Below are 18,827 nucleotides of genomic sequence, written 5' to 3'. Positions count from 1 at the left end.
CCGACCCATCTCACACGCTGCATGTGGGCAAAATAGATAACGCCCACACGCCCCGTATGTCAGGCCTCGTATCTCGTGGTCACGCACGCCACGCGTGACAGTCACCGTGCGCCCGCAGTTGCCATGGTCCAGACCCTCGTCCATGTTCGTTTAACTGCAGTTGCCATGTCGCTGAACTACGGTTGCCATGTCGGACAACTGCAGTTGCCATGGTTGCTCAACTGCAGTTGCCATCTCATGTCAAAAAGTTCCAGATGCCATTTTTGGGCAACTGCAGTTGCCACCTACTAACACTAGGAAGTTGCCATGTATGTTCTAGTTTACTGCAGTTGCCATGATTTGAAAACCTTAGGAGTTGCCACCTACTAACACTAGGCAGTTGCCGTGTAGTGCTACAGAAAGACATGGCAAAACAACATGTTCGGGTAAAAAAAGAAGAGTTGCCATCTGCTTACAAGCACATTAGGGCAGTTGCCGTGTACCCTGCAAAAAATATGGCAACTGACATGTTCAGGTAAAAAAAAAGAGTTGCCACCTACTTATAAAGCACACTAGGACAGTTGCCATGTACACTGCAAAACACATAGCAAGTGGCAACTTGGGTGTGGGAGATGAGACAGGCGTGTGGGCGAGATGGCAAATGCCCACACACTAGCCCTTGTGCGTGCGTGGAAAAGTGACGTGTGGGTGAACGGCTCAACGCCCACACACCATCCCCTTCCGTGTGGTGAAACGGCCGTGTGGGCGACCGGGTGAATGTCCACACACCAGGCCAGTCCTACGTGGCACTAGAAACATGCCAAGATTCGTGCGCTCACAAACGGACGCGGATTCATGCGTGTGGGCGAGATGCAAACGCCCACACGTGTGGGCGTTAACATTTCCGAAAACTTATGAATTTTCTATGGATACCATGCCACATATAATGTTACGACCCCGGCTCGCACCCACACAGGCAGCACACCGGAGGGAACGACCCAGCAGCCCACCAAGCGGATCCGCAGGCCCAGCACCCGGTTCCCAGCCCACCAATGGGAAACCTAGCCAGTACTTAAGGGAGAAGGCAACCGAAGGAAGGCAAGGAGAAACGAGACGACTCTGGCGGTGGCGGCTATCTCTCTCCCGATCCCCTTTTCTTCTCTGTTTCTGAGCACAGCTACCTACCAAATTCGTGTACCCCCGATAACTCTGTACTAGATCAAGCAAGCGCGTAACAAGTGGTAATCAGAGCCTTCCCTTCCACCCCTTTCCGTTGACTGCCGCAAGCTGGCCGGTCGATTTCCGTCGATCATTCAGACGAGGCACGGCAAGGCGACTGCGATGGAGGAGCAGACCAAGGCGATCGCAGATCTGACAGCGGCCATCTCGGTGATGTCGGCCAAGATCGACGTGATCCACCCGTTTGTGATCGATCTCCAAGGGTGGAAGCCGGCAATCGAGCGATCGGTGGACGAGCTTCGCGCGGAGGTGGACGATCTGCGGGGGCTGTTGCAGGACAAGGGCAAGGGCGCGGAAGGCGCACCAACGCCTCCCCTGCCGTCGCAGCCACCTCTTCCACCACCACTCCGGCTTCTGGACTTGCCGCCCTTGATCCCTCAAGCGGCGGAGGCGAGCCTCGTGCGACCCTCCGATGGCCCGCCAGTGCAAGGTGGTGGCAACCACGGGCCAATCGGCCACGGCAGGACTGCAGATCACCGGGGGATGTCTCCGTGGTACCGATCCCCGCGGGTGCCTCCGGTCACGGGTACGTTTGATTCCCGTCACCAGTTTGGAGAGAGCTCATTCATGGGAGAGAGGGGGTTCGGCTTTGCCCGCTATCCTCCGCCACCGCGCCTTGATTTTTCTCTGTTTGATGGGGATGGCCCCCGCGCGTGGCGTCTGAAGTGTGAGGCTTATTTTCGTGTTTGCACCCTGAGTCTAGATACTTGGGTGAGTTACGCGTTGATGTACTTCATCGAGGGGGCGTTGTCGTGGTTGCAATCCACCAGAGCTCACCTGATTTACCAAGAATGGGATGAGTTTGCCAACGCTGTCTGCGAGCAGTTTGGGCGAGAGGAGTTCCAATCTCTGCTGCACCAGTTCAATAGGCTGGGACAGAATGGGACAGTGACCGAATATGCAGAGAAATTTACCCAGTTTATGCATAATCCTATGGCTCATCATGCATCTTGGGAACCTACCTATTTCATTACTCACTTTATTGATGGGTTACAGAAAGAAATTCGTGCAGCAGTAGTGTTGCATCGTCCAAAAACACTCGATACTGCTGTCGATCTTGCTTGCCTGCAGGAGGAGGTGATGGAAGCGATGCGGAGGGAGGACAAGCGCGAGGATCGCCGGTACAGCGCCGCCTCGGCCACGAGAACGGTGCCGCACATGGCGCTTCCCCTCCCGCCTCCACCCGCGACGGCGCCGCCCAAGCCGGCCGCACCACCGAAGTCGCGCAGCGCGGACTGTCGCGCTGTCGAGGCGGCTCATACCCAACCTGAAGACAGAGTCGCAGCGCTGCGTGCCTACCGCCGTGCACGCGGTCTCTGCTTCACTTGCGGCGAACGGTGGGGACGAGACCACCGCTGCGGGCCAACGGTTCAGCTCCACATGGTGGAGGAGCTGGTCGACATGATGAACAATGAGATGCCGTCAACGGATGAGCCCAGCCCGCAACGTGCGACACCAAGCGAGGAGGAGGCGGACTGCTGTATCATATCTTAGGAGGCAGTTGAAGGGGCTGAGTCACCCACTACCATGCGCCTCCATGGGTGGGTTCAAGACCGCGAAGTGCTGATGTTGGTGGACTCTGGCTCCTCACACAGTTTCATTTGTGAGAGCCTGGCAGAGCACTTACAAGGAGTGGAGGCGAGCAGAAATGCAATGGCAGTCCGGGTGGCAAATGGCGGTGTGATGCATTGCAACCGAGAGCTACCCGCCTGCCCATGGCGCATGCAAGGGGTAACCTTCCACACCGATCTTAAGGTTCTTCCCTCGGGCTGCTATGACGTGATTCTGGGCATCGACTGGCTGTCCCAGCACAGTCCGATGAACGTGCACTGGAAGGAAAAGACCATGAAGTTTGAGTATGATGACAAACAAGTTCACCTCACCGGAGCCCGGGCAGATACCACGCAGTGCCAGCAACTGTCTGGAGAGGATCTGGAGCGACTTCTTCAACGCTCGGGTGTGGCGCGCGTGGTCCATCTATGTGCGATGGCCTCTGAAGGAGTCAAGGCGACAGAACTGCCGGTACCGACTGCTGTGACTGATCTCCTCCGTGAATTCCAGCACCTGTTCGAGGAGCCATGCGGATTACCACCCAGGTGCGCCTTCGAGCATGCCATTCCCCTCCTCCCGGGAGCGAAGCCAGTCAACGTCAGGCCGTACCGCTACAACCCAGTGCAGAAGGACGAGATTGAACGCCAGGTGGCTGACATGCTCGCCCAAGGAATTATCGTGCCCAATTCAAGCCCCTTTGCTTCGCCGGTGCTACTGGTCCAGAAGAAGGATCTTACTTGGCGTTTTTGTGTCGACTACCGACACTTGAACGCAGTGAATGTGAAGAACCGCTTCCCATTGCCGGTGATCGACGAGCTACTTGACGAGCTAGCAGGCTCCAAGTTCTTCACCAGCCTAGACCTGCGCTCGGGGTATCTCCAGATTCGCATGAGACCCGAGGACGAGCACAAGACGGCGTTCAAGACCCACAGCGGCCACTATGAATTCAGGGTTCTCTCTTACGGTCTCACGGACGGCCCCTCAACCTTCCAAGGGGGCATGAATATCGTGATGGCACCTCTGAACCGACACGGCGTCTTAGTCTTCATTGATGACATTCTCATCTACAGCGCCACAATGGAGAAGCACATTCGATTGCTGCGGCAAGTTTTCCAATTGCTGCACGAGCACAAGTTGAAGGTCAAGCTGAGCAAGTGTTCTTTCGCTCGCTCAAGCCTCACCTACCTGGGTCACGAGATCTGCGGAGAAGGGGTGCGCATCGACAGCAAGAACATTGCAGCAGTACAGAAGTGCCCGACACCAACCAACGTCAAGGAAGTTCGAGGATTTCTGGTCCTAGCCGGGTACTACCGCAAGTTTGTTCAGAATTTTGGCATCATCAGCAGGCCCCTGACTGACTTGTTGAAGAAGAACACCGTGTTCTGCTGGACGGAGCTGGAGGACGCTGCTTTCCAAGAGCTCAAAAAGGCGCTGGTGACAGCTCCGGTCTTGGCCTTACCCGATTTCAAGATGCAGTTCGAGATCGAGACCGACACGTCGGACAAAGGCATTGGCGCCGTGTTGCGCCAGGGCAAGCACCCCGTTGCTTTTCTCAGCAAGGCACTTGGCCCCAAGAACAGGGCGCTGTCCACATACGAAAAAGAGGGGCTAGCTATCCTGATGGCTGTGGACCATTGGCGCACCTACCTCCAGCATGATGAATTCATCATCCACACGGACCAGCGTAGTCTGGTGCACCTGGAGGACCAGCGTCTGGCCACTCCCTGGCAACAAAAGATCATGGCCAAGCTGTTGGGACTCAGGTACCGAATTGTGTACAAGAGAGGTGTGGACAACAGAGTGGAGGACGCCTTGTCGAGGCGCCTAGGGCCGCTCCAAGGCGATCTGGCAGCAGTGACAGTGGTGGTGCCTGCTTGGCTGGAAACGGTTCAACAAGGCTACACCAAAGACGAGGCTGCCCAGAAATTGCTGGCACGTTCGGCAACTAAACCAGAGGGGCATGACGGCTTCACCCTGTAGCAAGGTATTATCAAGCAGAATGGGCGTGTCTGGTTGGGCAACAACGTTGAGCTGCAGAAACAAGTCCTCACCGCCCTCCATTAGGGAGCTATTGGTGGTCATTCGGGGTTCAACGCCACCTACAAGAGAGTTCGGCGACTCTTCACATGGCCGGGCATGAAGCATCATGTTAAGTTATATGTGGAGGAATGTCAGGTTTGCAAACAGGCCAAACCCGAACGGGTGCGACACCCCGGTCTGCTCGAGCCACTGCCCGTACCTAAGCAAGCATGGGAACTGATCACGATGGACTTCGTCGGAGGGCTGCCACAGTCAGCGCGCTACAACAGTATTCTGGTCATGGTGGACAAGTTCTCCCGGTATGCTCACTTTATACCCCTGTCCCACCCCTTCACAGCGTTTCAAGTGGCGCTGGCTTTCGTCAACAATATTTACAAGCTCCACGGACTACCAGAGGCAATAGTGTCCGATCGGGATCCCCTTTTTACCAGTACCATGTGGAAGGAAATATTCAGGCTGACCCATACTGAGTTGAAGATGAGCACCGCTCGCCACCCCCAAACAGACGGGCAATCGGAGCGGGTGAACCAGTGCCTGGAAACTTACCTTCGCTACTTTGTGCATGTGTGCCCCTCCAAGTGGTCATCCTGGTTAGCCTTGGCAGAGTTCTGGTACAACACTTCTCCTCACTCAGCCTTGGGCACTTCACCCTTTGAAGCATTATATGGGCATGCCCCAAGACACTTTGGCATCATCGACCCATTGGCATGTGCGGCACCGGACCTGGCAGACTGGCTCCAAGACCATGCACAAATGGAAGCATTACTCAGGCAGCATCTTCTCCGCGCACAACAACAAATGAAGTAGTCCGCCGATAAGCACCGGTCCGAGCGCACCTTCAGTGTCGACGACTGGGTTTTCCTCAAGATGCAGCCATACATCCAGCGCTCTCTGGTAACGCGTGAATGAAATATGCCCTAGAGGCAATAATAAAGTTATTATTTATTTCCTCATATCATGATAAATGTTTATTATTCATGCTAGAATTGTATTAACCGGAAACATGATACATGTGTGAGTACATAGACAAACATATAGTCACTAGTATGCCTCTACTTGACTAGCTCATTAATCAAAGATGGTTATGTTTCCTAACCATAGACATGTGTTTTCATTTGATTAATGGGATCACATCATTAGGAGAATGATGTGATTGACATGACCCATTCTGTTAGCCTAGCACTTGATCGTTTAGTATATTGCTATTGCTTTCTTCATGACTTATACATGTTCCTGTAACTATGAGATTATGCAACTCCCGTTTACCGGAGGAACACTTTGGGTGCTACCAAACGTCACAACGTAACTGGGTGATTATAAAGGAGTACTACAGGTGTCTCCGAAGGTACATGTTGGGTTGGCGTATTTCGAGATTAGGTTTTGTCACTCCGATTGTCGGAGAGGTATCTCTGGGCCCTCTCGGTAATGCACATCACTATAAGCCTTGCAAGCAATGTAGCTAATGAGTTAGTTACAGAATGATGTATTACGTAACGAGTAAAGAGACTTGCCGGTAACGAGATTGAACTAGGTATTGGATACCGACGATCAAATCTCGGGCAAGTAACATACCGATGACAAAGGGAACAACGTATGTTGTTATGCGGTTTGACCGATAAAGATCTTCGTAGAATATGTGGGAGCCAATATGGGCATCCAGGTCCGCTATTGGTTATTGACCGGAAACAAGTTCTAGGTCATGTCTACATAGTTCTCGAACCCGTAGGGTCCGCACGCTTAACATTTTGTTGACGATATAGTATTATATGAGTTATGTATGTTGGTAACCGAATGTTGTTCGGAGTCACGGATGAGATCATGGACATGACGAGGAACTCAGGAATGGTCCGGAGATAAAGTTTGATATATGGGATAATAGTGTTTGATCTCCAGAAGAGTTCCGGAATTCACCGGAAGGGGTTCCGGATGTTTCCCGAAATGTTTGGGTACGAGAACACGTTATTTGGGCCAAAGGGGAAAGCCCACAAGGTTTTTGGAAAGCGCAAAAGGAAGTTTTGCGGAGTCCAGGGGCCAGACGCCAGGGTCCCTGGCGTCTTGGTCCAGACACCGGGAACCCTGGCGTCTGGCCCTGGAGTCCGAGAAGGACTCTTGCCTTTCGGGTGAAACCGACTTTGTGGAGGCTTTTACTCCAAGTTTCGACCCCAAGGCTCAACGTATAAATAGAGGGGCAGGGCTAGCACCAAAGACACATCAAGAAACACCAAGCCGTGTGCCGGCAATCCCGTCCCCTCTAGTTTATCCTCCGTCATAGTTTCTGTAGTGCTTAGGCGAAGCCCTGCGGAGATTGTTCTTCACCAACACCGTCACCACGCCGTCGTGCTGCCGGAACTCATCTACTACTTCGCCCGTCTTGCTGGACCGAGAAGGCGAGGACGTCATCGAGCTGAACGTGTGCAGAACTTGGAGGTGCCGTGCGTTCGGTACTTGGATCGGTCGGATCGTGAAGACGTACGACTACATCAATCGCGTTGATAAACGCTTCCGCTTAGCGATCTTCAAGGGTATGAAGATACACTCCTCCTCTCGTTGCTATGCATCACCATGATCTTGTGTGTGCGTAAGAATTTTTTTGAAATTACTACGTTCCCCAACAGTGGCATCCGAGCCTAGGTTTTATGCGTAGATGGCATATACACGAGTAGAACACAAGTGAGTTGTGGGCGATACAAGTCATACTGCTTACCAGCATGTCATACTTTGGCTCAGCGGTATTGTGAGATGAAGCGGCCCGGACCGACATTACGCGTACGCTTACGCGAGACTGGTTTCACCGTTACGAGCACTCGTGCTTAAAGGTGACTGGCGGGTGTCTGTCTCTCTCACTTTAGCTGAATCGAGTGTGGCTACACCCGGTCCTTGCGAAGGTTAAAACATCATTAACTTGACGAACTATCGTTGTGGTTTTGATGCGTAGGTAAGAACGGTTCTTGCTAAGCCCGTAGCAGCCACGTAAAATTTGCAACAACAAAGTAGAGGACGTCTAACTTGTTTTTGCAGGGCATGTTGTGATGTGATATGGTCAAGACGTGATGCTATATTTTATTGTATGAGATGATCATATTTTGTAACCAAAGTTATCGGCAACTGGCAGGAGCCATATGGTTGTCGCTTTATTGTATGAAATGCAAACGCCCTGTAATTGCTTTACTTTATCACTAAGCGGTAGCGATAGTCGTAGAAGCAATAGATGGCGTAACGACAACGATGCTACGATGGAGATCAAGGTGTCGCGCCGGTGACGATGGTGATCACCAAGGTGCTTCGAAGATGGAGATCACAAGCACAAGAGGATGATGGCCATATCATATCACTTATATTGATTGCATGTGATGTTTATCCTTTATGCATCTTATCTTGCTTTGATTGACGGTAGCATTTTAAGATGATCTCTCACTAAATTATCAAGAAGTGTTCTCCCTGAGTATGCACCATTGCGAAAGTTCTTCGTGCTGAGACACCACGTGATGATCGGGTGTGATAGGCTCTACGTTCAAATACAACGAGTGCAAAACAGTTGCACACGTGGAATACTCAGGTTAAACTTGACGAGCCTAGCATATAACAGATATGGCCTCGGAACACGGAGACCGAAAGGTCGAGCATGAATCATATAGTAGATATGATCAACATATTGATGTTCACCGTCGAAACTACTCCATCTCACGTGATGATCGGACATGGTGTAGTTGATATGGATCACGTAATCACTTAGAAGATTAGAGGGATGTCTATCTAAGTGGGAGTTCTTAAGTAATATAATTAATTGAACTTAAATTTATCATGAACTTAGTACCTGATAGTATTTTGCTTGTCTATGTTTGTTGTAGATAGATGGCTCGTGCTGTTGTTCCGTTGAATTTTAATGCGTTCCTTGAGAAAGCAAAGTTGAAAGATGATGGTAGCAATTACACGGACTGGGTCCGTAACCTGAGGATTATCCTCATTGCTGCACAGAAGAATTACGTCCTGGAAGCACCGCTGGGTGCCAGGCCTGCTGCTGATGCAACTGATGACGTTAAGAATGTCTGGCAGAGCAAAGCTGATGACTACTCGATAGTTCAGTGTGCCATGCTTTACGGCTTAGAACCGGGTCTTCAATGACGTTTTGAACGTCATGGAGCATATGAGATGTTCCAGGAGTTGAAGTTAATATTTCAAGCAAATGCCCGGATTGAGAGATATGAAGTCTCCAATAAGTTCTATAGCTGCAAGATGGAGGAGAATAGTTCTGTCAGTGAACACATACTCAAAATGTCTGGGTATAATAATCACTTGATTCAACTGGGAGTTAATCTTCCTGATGCTAGTGTCATTGACAGAATTCTTCAATCACTGCCACCAAGCTACAAGAGCTTTGTGATGAACTATAATATGCAAGGGATGGACAAGACTATTCCCGAGCTCTTCGCAATGCTAAAAACCGTGGAGGTAGAAATCAAGAAGGAGCATCAAGTGTTGATGGTTAACAAGACCACCAGTTTCAAGAAAAAGGGCAAAGGGAAGAAGAAGGGGAACTTCAAGAAGAACAACAAACAAGTTGCTGCTCAAGAGAAGAAACCCAAGTCTGGACCTAAGCTTGAGACTGAGTGCTTCTACTGCAAGCAGACTGGACACTGGAAGCGGAACTGCCCCAAGTATTTGGCGGATAAGAAGGATGGCAAAGTGAACAAAGGTATATGTGATATACATGTTATTGATGTGTACCTTACTAATGCTCGCAGTAGTACCTGGGTATTTGATACTGGTTCTGTTGCTAATATTTGCAACTCGAAACAGGGACTACGGATTATGCGAAGATTGGCTAAGGACGAGGTGACGATGCGCGTGGGAAATGGTTCCAAAGTCGATGTAATCGCGGTCGACACGCTACCTCTACATCTACCATCGGGATTAGTTTTAGACCTAAATAATCGTTATTTGGTGCCAACGTTGAGCATGAACATTATATCTGGATCTTGTTTGATGCGAGACGATTATTCATTTAAGTCAGAGAATAATGGTTGTTCTATTTATATGAGTAATATCTATTATGGTCATGCACCCTTGAAGAGTGGTCTATTTTTATTGAATCTCGATAGTAGTGATACACATATTCATAGTGTTGAAACCAAAAGATACAGAGTTGATAATGATAGTGCAACTTATTTGTGGCACTGCCGTTTAGGTCATATCGGTGTAAAGCGCATGAAGAAACTCCATACTGATGGGCTTTTGGAATCACTTGATTATGAATCACTTGGTACTTGCGAACCGTGCCTCATGGGCAAGATGACTAAAACGCCATTCTCCGGAACTATGGAGCGAGCAACTGATTTGTTGGAAATCATACATACTGATGTTTGTGGTCCAATGAATGTTGAGGCTCGCGGCGGGTATCGTTATTTTCTGACATTCACAGATGATTTGAGCAGATATGGGTATATCTACTTAATGAAACACAAGTCTGAAACATTTGAAAAGTTCAAAGAATTTCAGAGTGAAGTGGAAATTCATCGTAACAAGAAAATAAAATTTCTACGATCTGATCATGGAGGAGAATATTTGAGTTACGAGTTTGGTTTACATTTAAAACAATGCGGAATAGTTTCGCAACTCACGCCACCCGGAACACCACAACGAAATGGTGTGTCCGAACGTCGTAATCGTACTTTACTAGATATGGTGCGATCTATAATGTCTCTTACTGATTTACCGCTATTGTTTTGGGGTTATGCTTTAGAGACAGCCGCATTCACGTTAAATAGGGCACCATCAAAATCCGTTGAGATGTCGCCTTATGAACTGTGGTTTGGCAAGAAACCAAAGTTGTCGTTTCTTAAAGTTTGGGGCTGCGATGCTTATTGAAGAAACTTCAACCAGATAAGCTCGAACCCAAATCGGAGAAATGTGTCTTCATAGGATACCCAAAAGAGACTGTTGGGTACACCTTCTATCACAGATCTGAAGGCAAGGTTTTGGTTGCTAAATTCGGATCCTTTCTAGAGAAGGAGTTTCTCTCGAAAGAAGTGAGTGGGAGGAAAGTAGAACTTGATGAGGTAACTGTACCTGCTCCCTTATTGGAAAGTAGTTCATCACAGGAACCGGTTCCTGTGACAACTACACCAATCAGTGAGGAAGCTAATGATATTGATCATGAAACTTCAGATCAAGTTTCTACTAAACCTCATAGGTCTACCAGAGTAAGATCCGCACCAGAGTGGTACGGTAATCCTATTCTGGAAGTCATGTTACTTGACCATGATGAACCTACGAACTATGAGGAAGCGATGATGAGCCCAGATTCCGCAAAATGGCTAGAGGCCATGAAATCTGAGATGGGATCCATGTATGAGAACAAAGTATGGACTTTGGTTGACTTGCCCGATGATCGGCAAGCCATTGAGAATAAATGGATTTTTAAGAAGAAGACTGACGCTGATGGTAATGTAACTGTCTATAAAGCTCGACTTGTTGCAAAAGGTTTTTGACAAGTTCAAGGGGTTGACTACGATGAGACTTTCTCACCCGTAGCTATGCTTAAGTCTGTCCGAATCATGTTAGCAATTGCTGCATTTTATGATTATGAAATTTGGCAAATGGATGTCAAAACTGCATTCTTGAATGGATTTCTGGAAGAAGAGTTGTATATGATGCAGCCAGAAGGTTTTGTTGATCCAAAAGGTGCTAACAAAGTGTGCAAGCTCCAGCGATCCATTTATGGACTGGTGCAAGCATCTCGGAGTTGGAATAAACGCTTTGATAGTGTGATCAAAGCATATGGTTTTATACAGACTTTTGGAGAAGCCTGTATTTACAAGAAAGTGAGTGGGAGCTCTGTAGCATTTCTGATATTATATGTAGATGACATATTATTAATTGGAAATGATATAGAATTTCTGGATAGCATAAAGGGATACTTGAATAAAAGTTTTTCTATGAAAGACCTCGGTGAAGCTTCTTATATATTGGGCATCAAGATTTATAGAGATAGATCAAGACGCTTAATTGGACTTTCACAAAGCACATACCTTGATAAAGTTTTGAAAAAGTTCAAAATAGATCAGGCAAAGAAAGGGTTCTTGCCCGTACTACAAGGTGTGAAGTTGAGTCAAACTCAATGCCCGACCACAACAGAAGATAGAGAGAAAATGAAAGATGTTCCCTATGCTTCAGCCATAGGCTCTATCATGTATGCAATGTTGTGTACCAGACCTGACGTGTGCTTAGCAATAAGCTTGGCAGGAAGGTACCAAAGTAATCCAGGAGTGGATCACTGGACGGCGGTCAAGAACATCCTGAAATACCTGAAAAGGACTAAGGATATGTTTCTCGTATATGGAGGTGACGAAGAGCTAGTCGGTTATGGTTACGTCGATGCAAGTTTTGACACTGATCCGGACGATTCTAAATCGCAAACGGATACGTGTTTTTTATTAAACGGTGGAGCTGTAAGTTGGTGCAGTTCTAAACAAAGCGTCGTGGCGGGATCTACATGTGAAGCGGAGGACATAGCTGCTTCGAAAGCAGCAAATGAAGGAGTCTGGATGAAGGAGTTCATTTCCGATCTAGGTGTCATACCTAGTGCATCGGGACCAATGAAGATCTTCTGTGATAATACTGGTGCAATTGCCTTGACAAAGGAATCCAGATTTCACAAGAGGACAAAGCACATCAAGAGACGCTTCAATTCCATCCGGGATCAAGTCCAGGTGGGAGACATAGAGATTTGCAAGATACATACGGATTTGAATGTTGCAGACCCATTGACTAAGCCTCTTCCATGAGTAAAACATGATCAACACCAAGACTCCATGGGTGTTAGAATCATTACTGTGTAATCTAGATTATTGACTCTAGTGCAAGTGGGAGACTGAAGGAAATATGCCCTAGAGGCAATAATAAAGTTATTATTTATTTCCTCATATCATGATAAATGTTTATTATTCATGCTAGAATTGTATTAACCGAAAACATGATACATGTGTGAGTACATAGACAAACATATAGTCACTAGTATGCCTCTACTTGACTAGCTCATTAATCAAAGATGGTTATGTTTCCTAACCATAGACATGTGTTGTCATTTGATTAATGGGATCACATCATTAGGAGAATGATGTGATTGACATGCCCATTCCGTTAGCCTAGCACTTGATCGTTTAGTATATTGCTATTGCTTTCTTCATGACTTATACATGTTCCTGTAACTATGAGATTATGCAACTCCCGTTTACCGGAGGAACACTTTGGATGCTACCAAACGTCACAACGTAACTAGGTGATTATAAAGGAGTACTACAGGTGTCTCCGAAGCTACATGTTGGGTTGGCGTATTTCGAGATTAGGTTTTGTCACTCCGATTGTCGGAGAGGTATCTCTGGGCCCTCTTGGTAATGCACATCACTATAAGCCGTGCAAGCAATGTAGCTAATGAGTTAGTTACAGAATGATGTATTATGTAACGAGTAAAGAGACTTGCCGGTAACGAGATTGAACTAGGTATTGGATACCGACAATCAAATCTCGGGCAAGTAACATACCGATGACAAAGGGAACAACGTATGTTGTTATGCGGTTTGACCGATAAAGATCTTCATAGAATATGTGGGAGCCAATATGGGCATCCAGGTCCCGCTATTGGTTATTGGCCGGAAACAAGTTCTAGGTCATGTCTACATAGTTCTCGAACCCGTAGGGTCCGCACGCTTAACGTTTCATTGACGATATAGTATTATATGAGTTATGTATGTTGGTAACCGAATGTTGTTCGGAGTCACGGATGAGATCATGGACATGATGAGGAACTCCAGAATGGTCCGGAGATAAAGTTTGATATATGGGATAATAGTGTTTGATCTCCGGAAGAGTTCCGAAATTCACCGGAAGGGGTTCCGGATGTTTCCCGAAATGTTTGGGTACGAGAACATGTTATTTGGCCCAAATGGGAAAGCCCACAAGGTTTTTGGAAAGCGCAAAAGGAAGTTTTGCGGAGTCCAGGGGCCAGACGCCAGGGTCCCTGGCGTCTGGGTCCAGACGCCGGGAACCCTGGCGTCTGGCCCTGGAGTCCGAGAAGGACTCTTGCCTTTCGGGTGAAACCGACTTTGTGGAGGCTTTTACTCCAAGTTTCGACCCAAGGCTCAACATATAAATAGAGGGGCAGGGTTAGCACCAAAGACACATCAAGAAACACCAAGCCGTCTGCCGGCAATCCCGCCCCCTCTAGTTTATCCTCCGTCATAGTTTCTGTAGTGCTTAGGCGAAGTCCTGCGGAGATTGTTCTTCACCAACACCGTCACCACGCCGTCGTGCTGCCGGAACTCATCTACTACTTTGCCCGTCTTGCTGGATCGAGAAGGCGAGGACGTCATCGAGCTGAACGTGTGCAGAACTCGGAGGTGCCGTGCGTTCGGTACTTGGATCGGTCAGATTGTGAAGACGTACGACTACATCAACCGCGTTGATAAACGCTTCTGCTTAGCGATCTTCAAGGGTATGAAGATACACTCCTCCTCTCGTTGCTATGCATCACCATGATCTTGTGTGTGCGTAGGAATTTTTTTGAAATTACTACGTTCCCCAACAACGCGAGCTAATCAAAAGCTTTCCTTTCGATACTTTGGCCCCTTCCAGGTGATCAAGCGAGTGGGACAAGTGGCATACAAGCTCAGGCTGCCGGCAACATGCACCATCCACCCCGTCTTCCACGTCTCGCAGCTTCGGCGCGCCCTTCCTCCCACGGAGCAGGCGCTGCCCGACTTACCGGAGGACGCGGCGCCAAGTCCCATTCCGGAGGAGATCCTCGACAACCGCCTCCATGTTCGCGACAAGACTCAAGTGGAGCAAGTGCTGGTGCGCTGGACGGCTCAACCAGCGTCGCTAGCAACCTGGGAAGACCGGGAGGAACTACATCAGCACTATCCAGGAGCACCAGCTTGGGGACAAGCTGTTTCTGAAGGAGGGGAGAGTGTTACGACCCCGGCTCGCACCCACACAGGCAGCACACCGGAGGGAACGGCCCAGTAGCCCACCAAGCGGATCCGCAGGCCCAGCACCCGGTTCCCAGCCCACCAATGGGAAAGCTAGCCAGTACTTAAGGGAGAAGGCAACCGAAGGAAGGCAAGGAGAAACGAGACGACTCTGGCGTCGGCGGCTATCTCTCTCCCGATCCCCTTTTCTTCTCTGTTTCTGAGCACAACTACCTACCAAATTCGTGTACCCCCGATAACTCTGTACTAGATCGAGCAATCGCGTAACATATAACCTACATCAATTTCCTCTTGAGAACACAATAGGTGAGTTAATTACACAAAACAACCACAACTGTTTTTTTTGCACAAAACCATCACATGGGGGGGGGGGGGGCTAAATTTGCAGGAACTATTTGTACAGGTTTGTCAAAAAGGAAAAACACCCTAACCCGTCAATCAATGTTTATGCAAAGAGATTACCCACCAATCAGTGTTTTTGTCACAAATCGATAGACCGGTGGTTTATGCAAACCTAGCTTTTAATGTGGTGCTTTTGTATAATTAACTCCATAATAAAACCTAAACTCAAAATGTTGCCATGGAACAAGTATAATTGATCGATTGACTAGTTATTTTTGAAAAAGTCATTGCTATAAATGTGGTGCTTCCTCCACTACAATGAACAAGGACCCGCACACATTTTCAAAATGTACTTGACTATTAATTACTCCCACATCTCATAATATAAGAGGGTTTTTTATACTAATGTACAAAAATACTTTTATATTATGGGACAAAGAGAGTAGATCGATCAAATTTAGAGTAGGTTATATTTGACAAAAAAATGTACCATTGAATTCGTACTTGAAATGACCATGGAGTTTGGTTTGACAAATAAATAGCAAAACCGATTTTTTTTTTTTTTGCGGGGGAAATAGCAAAACCGATCTTGAAACGGATCTAATTGCGGTTGACTTTTTTGATAGCTAATTGCAGCTAGATTTGGTAGGTCGTTACGTACCCATGCTGAACATTCCCATTCCAATGCCGGTCTTTGACATGATCGCGATCGAGCCATCTATGATGGTTGGCATCTTCAGGTGCCACCTATATTCATATGATTGCAAACACATGCACTAGATTACATAATTGGATGAATTATTGCAACTGAGAAATTCGCTAATTAGCTAATTCTGTTGTGCAACATGGCACATGCAATGATGCAAACCTGTTTGCCACGGAAGACCACGCGACCCCAAGGAGGCTGGCGTACACGTTGGGGTTGCGGGCGAGCTTCACCCCGACCGCTCGCAGCAGCGGCGCCCAGAACGCGCACCCCGTCGCCACCGTCTTCCGGCCGTTTTCACCTTGTGCTGGCCGTTCGACGTCACTCCCGAACCAGACGACGGCCTCCAGCCAGGCCTGCCTCGCCTCGAAGACGATGAGCATCAGCGGGAACCAGACGACGGCCTGCAGCACCGAGAGCTGCACGATGATGTCGCGCGCCCACTTGCCGTACATGGCGTCCAGCAGCGGCACGCCCACGAGGAGCGCGTTGTTGAGAGCCGCCAGCGAGAAGCCGGTGATGCACCAGGAGTAGGACGAGGGTGCGCTGCCGCCGCGGCGCGTCGCGGCCTTGGCGCGCCGGACGGCGGCGCACCCGGCTAGCGCGAGCACGACGATGAGCTTGGCGACGGCGTCGGCCGCCAGGACGCGGTAGCCGGCGGCGAAGACGACGAGACGGTTGACGGCGTCGCAGTGGTCCGCGGTAAAGAGCTTCCACCACCGCACGGAGCCGTAGCCGAGGCCGAGAGCGAAGTAGAGCGGCGCCATGGCGGCCGCCACCCTGTACACGTCCCCCCACCCTATCATCTCGATCGGCCTCTCAGGCAGGCTTTCTTGATCAAATAAAGTCAGACTGGACAGACGCAGGGAGCTGCCATTTTCTTTCCTCCATCATTTAACCATGAATGCAATATTGGAATAAGACTTGATCGCGCGGCCGGTCCGGTCGTTTGTTAAGTTACAACTACTAACCTCGTCATCGATCGGTGAAGCAGACACCGCAGCACATTTTACGCGTGAAAAGGGGTTAGCTTTTTAGCGGCCCGGTTTCGTGGCCTCCAGTGGTGGCGGCAAACTAGCGCGCGGGGGAAACGATTGCGCGCGCGCGTAAAAAGGCGGCAGCTCGCGCGCTAGATTTGACGCGCCGCTTCGCGCGCGTCTATAAAATTGCAACGCCCTCTACCGCTCTCTCTCGCTCCCTCCACTGCTTTCTCTCCTTGCCGCCGACACGCCACCACCGCGCCATCATGTCGCCTCGCCGCTGGGAAGGTTCGGGCTACCGCGGGGTCCGCGTGCATTCGTTCGGCACCTATTCCGCCTCGATTCAGTCGGGCGGCGGCGTGCGCCTCGGCCTCGGAACCTTCGACACCGTCCAGGATGGCGTCCGCGCGTACGACGCTGCAGCATGGCGCCTCCGGCGGTCCCGTTGGGACATGAACTTCACCTACGTGGCGACGCGGGAGCGGGCGCAGGAGTTGGCGCCTTTTCCCGCGGCTTAACACTGACAAGGATCATCACAAACACCGGAGTCGGGAGCGCCGTCTTAGCCTGGCCGAGATGGACGAGGAAGCCATGGCGCTGTGGAGGCAACGCTTCCCGCAAGACATCATCAACGAGGAACAGTTCTTCGCCGAGAGGAGGGCGGAGAGGGAGGAGAGAAGGAAGGAGCGAGCCGCCTATCGCGAGGACAAGCGAACGCGGAAGGCGGTCGCTAAATACAACATGGCGCTAGGAGATGTGTCGTCCTGGGACTCCCGCGACAAGCGGTTCCTTGATGGCTATGCTCAGACGTCGGAGGAGGACATCACCGAGGCAGAGTCCGAGTTGGAAAATGAGTAGTAGTAGTTTTTAGTTTTATTTCGTATCGTAGAAGCAGGCTATGTGCCGAACTATCTTCATATTCGTATGCTATATATACAACCGTCTCAAGGAAAAAAAGTGAAATATAGCGCGCCTGCTGGAGCGGCTCGGGCGCGCTTTATTTTGCGGCGGCCGCCAGAGCCAGCGCACCGCCGCGCGCAAAACCTGCCTCATCCGGCGCGGTATTTTCATTTTTAGCGCGTCGCGCGTTGCGCGCCTGTTGGAGATGCTCTTAGTCGACCGCGTCTGTGGCTCTCTCATGCGAAAATTTAGTACTGATCGAACCAAGCTATGACGTATCCCAACCCACGTCATGAATGTGCAAGCGATCCCCTCAGAGTAGTTTAATTTTGCTGAACGGAATCCACTAAGGACATCTTCAAAGCAGATTCTCAAGGCCTCAAACCTCTCGCAAGCATCTGGACTCAGATGTTTATATGCAATTTGCCATACATCGCGGACCGTATCGGTCCGCCGACGCATCTGGTCGTTTGTTTTTCCGCAAATCGAAACCAAACAAAAAGGCTTTGTGGTTGTCCGAACATTCGCGTGCCCAATCAAAAGGCATCACGTATCCCTCTCCCCTCTATTCAGATGGCGGATGGTTGTTGTTGTGCTGCTATTAGGGTTTAGCAAAGGATTAGCTTGCTTGGTGTGGCGGAAGCTCCTTAATCACTTTGATTTTTTTCTTCACATGCTTCATTTTGGCGGAAATTAGTTCAAATGTTTCATCTCATTTGGCGGAAACTACTAAGAGCATCTCCAGCCGTTCGGCCCCGCAGGCGCTTGAAACATCGCCGCCTGGGGGCGAACCGGCGATAATCTCGGCGTGGGGCCGGCTGGGTTCCCAGCCACCGCCCCCAGGTCGCCCCCAGACGCCGTTTTTTGAAACATGAAATCGGCCAAACCACGTCCAAACTAGGCGATTTCATTGATATTTTACAAAAAAACTTAAAAAAAACAAACTAAAAACAACTACACATAGCCACCGCCGCCGCCCGCCTTCTACATGCCGAGGAGCCTGTAGAACCGTGTGTAGTCGCTGTCGCCGTCGTCGTCGCCGTCGTGCTGGGTGCCGCCGCCGTCCCTGTTGCACCCCTGACCGGTGTCGCCGATGCGCGGGGG

General features: G+C 49.6%; 1 protein-coding gene across 1 annotated transcript in view; it reads right to left on the bottom strand.

The window, feature by feature from the left end:
- The window catches only part of LOC123116496 (probable auxin efflux carrier component 5b), a 17,756-nt gene extending 1,107 nt beyond the window's left edge, over positions 1–16,649 (bottom strand). Inside the window, exons 1-2 of the mRNA XM_044537449.1 lie at positions 16,006–16,649; positions 15,799–15,884 (exon numbers count right to left, since the gene is read on the bottom strand). Of these exons, the coding sequence (XP_044393384.1) occupies positions 15,799–15,884; positions 16,006–16,649 (730 nt within the window). The remainder of the gene's footprint in view (positions 1–15,798; positions 15,885–16,005) is intronic.
- Positions 16,650–18,827: the final 2,178 nt, after the last annotated feature.

The sequence above is a fragment of the Triticum aestivum genome, chromosome 5B (genome assembly GCF_018294505.1).
Source record: "Triticum aestivum cultivar Chinese Spring chromosome 5B, IWGSC CS RefSeq v2.1, whole genome shotgun sequence".
Taxonomy (NCBI): Eukaryota; Viridiplantae; Streptophyta; class Magnoliopsida; order Poales; family Poaceae; genus Triticum; species Triticum aestivum.
Note: the sequence above shows the minus strand (reverse complement) of the source record. Positions and strands in the feature narration are given on the sequence as shown.